Here is a 7,996-nt window from a genome sequence, read left to right as displayed (position 1 = left end):
TACTACAGTGCTACAGAGTACTACTACAGTACTACAGTACTACAGAGTACTACAGAAAATACCACACAGGACTTTCATACAGAGTACTGATGCCAGGATCAGAGATTTGTTTTTAATCATGAGAATAAAGTCAAAATGTCCCAGAAAGTTGTAAAATTATGATAAAAAGTCTTAATGAGAAAAGTTTGGATAAATTTATCTAGATCTATGTGACTAGATCAGTTTGTGGTTTTTTTCCATTCAGTTGTTGATTAATTACTTCAAAGTCCTGCTGATAATAATTTGATGCGGACGTCATATTTGGCTTTGTCATATGATTTTATTCTCATGTTTCAACTTTACAGGGTAATACTGCAACCTTATTCTCAAACTTTTACAATTTTATTTCTCATAATTCGACTTTATTGCCGGATGATTTTATTACTATATTCTCGTAATATTTGACTGTACTGTCATATTATTATGGCTCTAATTGTAATATGATTGTTTATTTTACAGTTTTATTCTTGTGTTATCTTGACTTTATTCTCGTAATATCGTGTCTTTATGTTTGTACATCTTTATTCTGTTGATTTTGAAAATTTTTCCTTTAATAAAGGAAACAAACATCAAAAACCTGCTCTTTATGTTTTTCTCAAGTCATGTCAATAAAATTAATTTTATTATTATTAATATTAATTAAAAAGTCAGAGGGATTAAAAGCAGAAACATGTAGGGGACAAACACTTTTCACAGAACTCTCATTGTTTGTGTTGCATCTTTTTAATGAAGTAGTTCCATTAAACCCTGTTGGAGGATTTAATGGAACTACTTTGTCATAAAGAGACAGTGTTAATATTTAGTGTTAATATTTAGGGATCAGTGTTAATGTCTTAGTGTGGGAACCCGTCTGACCTGATGTACCCGACCTGCGGCCGGTGGCTCAGCTGCCAGCGGTACGACGTTTTGTCCTTCCAGCCGGCGTTTCGGGGATCCTTCCAGAGCAGCTTCACCTCGCCGAGCGTGTCTCCGGTGTGCCACAGGGCGTTCCTCAGGTACTCCCCCGGCCCGGTCTGAGACTTCACCGCCTGCAGGACCAAAAACTTCAGCTTCAAAGCGTTTTTTTATCTCCCCATTTTTGTCAATGTCAAAATGTTTTTTTCAAAAATTGTTTGTTTTAATCTACATTTTTTGTCAATTTTTTTTTTCAGTTTTAAATTACTTCAGTTTAAAATAGTTTTCTCCAGTTTTAACATTTTTGTAGTTACAGATTTTTTCCAGTTTCAAAGTTTATTTCAGTTTTGTTTCAATCCAGGTGAAACCTGGAAGAGAGGGCGGGGCTTATCTGGCTGCGTTCAGGAGCAATCAGGGATAATTGGCTATAATCTGCTGGGAACATTAAAGATTTAACTTGTAGCATCAGATTGTAACCATAGTAACAAAAGTCTGAAATTTTAAATTGTATTTATTCTGAATAAACAGATGTAAACATTTATCTCTCTGGTTAGTGTTGAAATTGAGGCACTCTGGTGTTCATTTTGCTGATGCCTTGGGCCGGCTGCCTGCGGTAAAAGCCGAACCTTGAGCTGCAGGGCGGGCTGGGCCGTGGCCCGGAACGGGACGGACTGCCAGTACGCCTGCTCCGTCTGCTTCCACATCACCACGTAGAAGCTGGACGAGTCCTGGTACCCGAAGATGAAGCCGGCGTAGTCGTCATCCGTCACCGTGTTGACGTGGAACGTTCCCTCGAAGTCCACGCCGTTAAACGCCGTGTAGCCTGCAGAAACATGGAGGTTTGACGGATCAGAACCAGGTCCATCGGAATCAGGATTTCAATCTGAACGAAGGGAAACGCACCGACAGCTAAACCCGGATCGCTGTTCATCGTCTGAACGATCTCCATGCCCTGAGGACAGCAGAACGGCGGATTAATACATTCAGAGAGTTTTTACTCTGCTTCATTTCATTCAAATGGTTTTATTCTGTTCAGAGAGGAAAACGCAGGACTGTCCCAACAAGCAATAAATCAATCTAAACTGACATGAGCTCAATAATTTCCATTTGCATGATTTGTCGTCTTCTCTTTTCTTTCTTTTTCTACCAAGAACCAGCCAGATATCTAGGAACCAAGGAAGGAAGTTAGCCAGCCAGCTAGGACAGAAGGAAGCAAGTTAGGATCAAAGATCATTTCAGCCCGTTTGAAGTCCATCATTCTCCAGCAGAGGAAATCATTCGGCCCAATGTCATTCTGTGACACTGAAAGGAGAAGCCTGTTAGCATGAAGCTAACGGCCCTCAGGTACCAGGTTAAATGCGTTAGTACCGCATTAAATAAGGTTAAGCAACAAAATTCAAAATAACTTCAATTTCACAAAACTAAGTCTTTTTCTAGCATGAAGTGGTTTCATTAGCTCGTTTTTTCCGAAGAGCTAATGCTCAAAAGTGAAGATGGAAACACATTTTCCAGATAAACTGATGTAGCGAACATTTTCCTCTCATGACTGATCAGCTGTTTCCAATGCCATTAGAATTGCTTTTTGTCTCTCCGTCGTCAGACAGCATGAAAGATTGCTAATGCTAGTTGACATGATGGAGAATTAGCTTTCCTGAAAACCTCTCTCTGTTTTCCTGAGATCTGTGGATCATGCTAGCTTACAACCTCTACTTCCTGTTTATTACAGCCATCCGTAGCATCAACATCTAACAAATTCACCCCAACCAGTAGATGGAAACAAGCCTAGTTCACATTTTGTTTTTGCAACGTTTTAAAAGTTTGCTCAAAATTTGCATGACAAAGGGATGGAAGCAGCTAGCATAGCAACGAGTTACCTGATTCAGAACCACCCAGTTGGGGTCGATCTGGGCCTCGCCTTCAGGGTCCAGGATCACCGTCTGATAGGCTCGGAAGTCCGTCAGCGTTACCTCGGCGCTCTCTGGACACACATCGATCAGATCCATCACGGCGTCGTTGTCGAAGTCGTTCTCGCAGACGTCTCCGACTCCATTGGCTGAAGACAGAAACAAGAGAGACAGGTCCAGACTGAGTCCATAGAGAGAAAGGTTCGGTCCAATCAGGATTCTGGTTCTGCACGGTACCGTCTGAGTCTTTCTGGTTCGGGTTGATGATCAGTCTGCAGTTGTCGTAATCGTCGATGACGCCGTCGTTGTCGTCGTCGTGGTCGCAGTCGTCTCCGAGGCCGTCGTTGTCGGAGTCCAGCTGGGAGCTGTTGGGGATGTCAGGACAGTTGTCTCTGGAGTCCTGGTGACCGTCTCCGTCCCTGCAGCAGCAGAACAGCAAGACGAGTATTTCAGCGTGTTGTCATGGTTTCAGCAACCTAAACTGATTGGACGACAGTAGGGGGAGATGTTATGTTTGTCAGACATACGAGTCCAGGTTGGTGTCACAGACGTCTCCCACCAGGTCGTTGTCCACATCCGTCTGCAAAACAAGACAAAGTAAAAACCTGACCAACCAGAGCTGGTTAAATGAGCCAGGTTGCTGCTGGAGGACACAGAACCTGCATGGGGTTGCTGAGTTCAGGGCAACTGTCGCAGGCGTCTCCGACTCCGTCTCTGTCTCTGTCCGTCTGCATCGGGTTGGGAACCTTAGGGCAGTTATCCAGAACGTTGGGAATACCTGAACACAGAAACAGGCTGATCCAACAACTGAAGGTACCATAGCAGGTAGAGAGGCAGGCCAATAGCAAGGCAAAGGAGTAGCTGCCATAGAATGAGTTGATTTATGTTTTATGATATTTGAAGGGGCGTGGCCAGGCCTCAGACTTTGATACATAAAAAATCTTAAATATGAAAGCTATGAGGCACGAAACCTGAAATTATTTTCTGAATGTTTCTTAAGTTTGGATCTGCTGGTTTGTATAAAATCTGAAAGATTCTGATCCAACCAGAATAACCCAGACTGGCCTCCTGATGCTGAATATCATTTATTGGAGTCATTTCAGCAACATTTCCTTGGAGATCAATGAGCTGAAATCCTTCAAGTTGGAAGATGCCTGCTGTTCCCTCTGATCACCAGCAGAGGGCAGATTGTCCTCACCATCTCCATCGATGTCCTGGTCGCAGGCGTCTCCCTGTCCGTTGTTGTCTGTGTCCTTCTGGTCGCTGTTGGGGACGGTGGGACAGTTATCACACGAGTCTCCGAACGAGTCGCTGTCCGAGTTCTGCTGATCTTTGTTGGGGACCAAACGGCAGTTGTCCTGAACCACAAACAAGACGTTAGGTTGACCGCGGCAGCTGGAGCAGCGTCTACACCCGGTTGATATCCAACCTCCACATTCTTGATGCCGTCTCCGTCTGCATCCTCGTCGCACTGGTCTCCGATGCCGTCGTTGTCCGCGTCCTCCTGGCCCGAGTTTGGCGTAAACATGCAGTTGTCCTGATGGACGAGGTCAAAGTGTCACCAACACATCGTAATGCTGACTAGCAACTGTGGGAAATTTGCGATCTGACCCATTTCCAACTGCGACCTGATCTGTCTCCAGGTGCGACCTGACCTGTCTCCAGGTGCGACCTGACCTGTCTCCAGGTGCGACCTGACCTGTCTCCAGGTGCGACCTGACCTGTTTGCAGTGTTTGTCATTGTCCATGCAGGGCAGAGAGCGGTCGGGGTAGCCGTCGATGTCCGTGTCCATTCCACAGGTGTGTCCGTTTCCGGCCCAGCCAACGTTACACTGGAAACACATTCAGAACACATGAAAGGCTTCCAGCAAAACTCTAAAGTTTAAGGCTGAAACAATTAATCGTGATTAATAATTTAAAAATAATTGATTAATCATTAACTGGAATAAAAGGACATTTGCTGAAAGAACAATACATTTAGAGCAGAAATTATGTCAAAACTCTATAAAAATACAAACATTTTGAATTTTAGATAGAAAAAATGTCTTTGTCTGTAATTCTGATCAACCCAGAAGTGGAAGTTTTAGATTCACCTGGTTCAGATTCTGGAAAAAACCTCCAATTAAGCACCTTTTCCATCCATTTATTAAATGATAGATGAGTTAGATTGATTTGCTCTAACACATTATATCAGATTCCTCACTAAAAACGCCCAACTTCAGTAAAAACCTGGTGCATGCTGGGATTTACTGAAGCTAAAATTAAACATTCTGGCTCAAATATATTCATACACCCTACAGCTCCAATTAACGATTATTGTAATAATCAATTATTCTGATGATTAATTGTTTATTCTGAAAATTAATCAATTAATCAGATAAATAATTTGCCACATTCTGCAGATTTTTTGATTAACCAATTAATAACTGTGTGCAAAATGTGCTTTATTTCTTTCCTTCTTTTTTCCTTCCATCTGTGCTTCTGTAGTTCCTGTTTCATCTCCTCTGCTGAGAGTTTTTCCCTCACCCTGCAGGAAACTTCTCCGTTCCTCTCCATGGCACAGTGGGCGTTGGTGTCACAGGGGTCAAAGGTCAACGCAGCACATGACTTCCTAGGGGAGCAGCCAGATGTTTGGTTGCCATAGAAACCAGGTTTACAGCCTCCGCATTTGTAGGAACCCTGAAAGAGACAGGAGAGCTAAATGTCCACCAGGGGGCGCCGTCTCGACGGGATCCTCAGTAAAACTGGTTCATTTCTCAACCTGAGGATTTTTTCTGCCTGAACGAACAAACAGAAACCTGTAAAGGTGAAAGATCTGCAGCAGAACCGTTGATGGGTCGCTTCAGACGCCGGCAGTCAGTCTGGATCAGGATCAATGAATAAAACCAGAGCGTCTTCTCATCTTTCCACTCACCACAGTGTTGATGCAGACCGAGTTTGATGCACAGGCGTCAGAGAGGTCCACACACTCATCGATGTCCACACATTCCTGAAACACACACACACAGATCCAGCTGGGATTTTAAAGCTTAACTGACAGGAACATCTTGTGAAATTTCCCTGGGAAAGGTCTCAGATCCATCTGGTAAAAAGTGAATATTCTGCAAACAAAAGGAGGAAATTTAATCTCATCTTTTAAGAGAAGGAGCATCGGAGGTTGATGTCAGAACTGAAACCTCCGCAGAACGCAGCAGATCGCCTCTGCTCGTTTCCCGGCGGGTTAATGACTTCCTACCAGCGGTGAGATGATGTCGCCCCGACTCAACGCGGTTTTTCCACAGCTGGGAGCTTTCTGTGCTGCTTCAGAGGCTCTAATGGTTTCCAGCTGCATCCCAGCAATACACTCACACTCGAACTGGGATTACCGACAGCTGATTGTTGCTGCTAACTCGCACAGTCCAACATTCATTTACACGAGCAGTCAGACTGGATTTGCTAAAGACGCCTGTACAAACAGAATCAGCGGCTTTGGATCGGAGTTTGCAGTGACATAATGATGACAGACTTTCCGTTTCTCACCAAAGCGGTTAATTATGGAGCTCTTTTAAGACAAATTTACAGATTTAACTTCAGAAAGACTCGTTTTCCTGTAGAGAAGAAGAACTGTCACCCAAACCGAAATCAAAACGGACGTGTTGTGTTAATGAGTGAGGAAGGAGCCAAATAAATGTCATCACTGACATGAAAGAAAAAAGCTACAAATGGCTGAGCAAAGTGAGAGTTCATCTATTAAACTGACTGGAGATGGATACAGAAGCTAAACTGAGATTAAGTCAGTGTTCTCTTCTTCCTACTCCTTTACAAACAGAAAAGCAGTGATAAATTATTTTGTTCTTGGTTATGTGTTTTCTGTCCTACTGGTCGCCTGTTTTCTTATTTTTCAAAACCTGTTTGAAATAAATATTAAAAAGTCAAATCAAAACTAAAAACTGGTTAATAGACATTTTTCTAAGTGTCTTTGTGAGCCTGCTGCTTTTTACTAAACTGAATAAAATTTGTATAATTTTTGGTAAACTTAAAAATGGAGCTATTACTGTTGCAGGTTAATTTTCTGTACTACAGGACAGTAACTGTTAGGGACGCACTAATATGAAAACTGGGCTGATGTTGATATTTAATATTCATACTGCTGTTACCAATATTTTACTTCATCATAATTTTTATTCGATTACTCGATTAATCGTAAAAATAATCAATATAATACTCGATAATAATTGTTTAAGCAGCCCCAAATCTAAACACAGCTCCTGGTAGACCTGTTTGTGTGTCTTGGCGTAGTCCAGTCCTGTTCCGGCCAGCGGCGCCCCCCACAGGCCTGGAGGACACGGCTTGCAGATGAAGCCTCCCTCCGTGTTGATGCAGGCGTCAGGAGAATAACACGGCTGCAGCTCACACTGCGGACGGCAAACAGGAAGCAGTCAGTGTCTCCCATCCTCTGCCGGGCGTCTCGTGGCGTCCTGTCCTCACCTCGTCAACGTCCCTGCAGTGCGTCCCGTTGCCAGTGGTTCCAGGTGGACACTGTCCACAGGTGTACCCGGGGTACTGCAGGCTGTCCATGCAGGACACTCCTCTGTAGCAGGGGTTGGGGGAGCAGCGAGAGCGCGGTTCATGGAAACCTGCAGGCAGACGGAGGGACAGGTGGGAGGACAGGGGGACGGACAGACAGACAGGGGGCGGCTTCAATCGGGTCCTCAGGTCATTCAGAGACGTCCACAGAGCTGCTGACTCACCACAAACCTGGCACTCCAGGATGGTGTTCCTGATCAGGGACATCTCCTTTACCTGAGGACAGACACGCCGTTGGCTCCTGAGACCATGATGCTGTCTCACCTGTCCCTCTGTCTCACCTGTCCCTCTGTCTCCCTGTCTCACCTGTCTCTCTGTCTCCCTGTCTCACCTGTCTCTCTGTCTCACCTGTCCCTCTGCCTCCCTGTCTCACCTGTCTCCCTGACTCACCTGTCTCCCTGTCTCACCTGTCTCCCTGTCTCACCTGTCTCTCTGTCTCACCTGTCTCTCTGTCTCCCTGTCTCACCTGTCCCTCTGCCTCCCTGTCTCACCTGTCTCTCTGTCTCACCCGTCTCCCTGTCTCACCTGTCTCTCTGTCTCCCTGTCTCACCTGTCCCTCTGTCTTACCTGTCTCACCTGTCTCTCTGTCTCAC

The 7,996-nt window shown here is 44.6% G+C and overlaps 1 protein-coding gene across 3 annotated transcripts in view; it reads right to left on the bottom strand.

The window, feature by feature from the left end:
• thbs3a (thrombospondin 3a) overlaps positions 1-7,996 on the bottom strand; it is a 23,909-nt gene that overhangs the window by 5,465 nt on the left and 10,448 nt on the right. Inside the window, exons 7-21 of one of the 3 annotated variants that reach the window (XM_015016119.1) lie at positions 7,568-7,619; positions 7,305-7,453; positions 7,094-7,231; positions 5,752-5,826; positions 5,364-5,516; positions 4,559-4,669; positions 4,267-4,374; positions 4,036-4,195; positions 3,497-3,615; positions 3,365-3,417; positions 3,075-3,256; positions 2,808-2,986; positions 1,837-1,885; positions 1,560-1,756; positions 838-1,067 (exon numbers count right to left, since the gene is read on the bottom strand). In XM_015016119.1, the coding sequence (XP_014871605.1) occupies positions 873-1,067; positions 1,560-1,756; positions 1,837-1,885; positions 2,808-2,986; positions 3,075-3,256; positions 3,365-3,417; positions 3,497-3,615; positions 4,036-4,195; positions 4,267-4,374; positions 4,559-4,669; positions 5,364-5,516; positions 5,752-5,826; positions 7,094-7,231; positions 7,305-7,453; positions 7,568-7,619 (1,920 nt within the window). In that variant the 3' untranslated portion in view covers positions 838-872. The remainder of the gene's footprint in view (positions 1-837; positions 1,068-1,559; positions 1,757-1,836; positions 1,886-2,807; positions 2,987-3,074; positions 3,257-3,364; positions 3,418-3,496; positions 3,616-4,035; positions 4,196-4,266; positions 4,375-4,558; positions 4,670-5,363; positions 5,517-5,751; positions 5,827-7,093; positions 7,232-7,304; positions 7,454-7,567; positions 7,620-7,996) is intronic. The other 2 variants (XM_015016118.1, XM_015016116.1) reach the window with 2 other exon arrangements.

This window comes from Poecilia latipinna, unplaced genomic scaffold, assembly GCF_001443285.1.
Source record: "Poecilia latipinna isolate Pla-1442-1.1 unplaced genomic scaffold, P_latipinna-1.0 Scaffold1981, whole genome shotgun sequence".
NCBI lineage: Eukaryota > Metazoa > Chordata > Actinopteri > Cyprinodontiformes > Poeciliidae > Poecilia > Poecilia latipinna.
The sequence above is the reverse complement of the archived record's forward strand: the minus strand, read 5'-3'. Positions and strand labels throughout refer to the sequence as shown.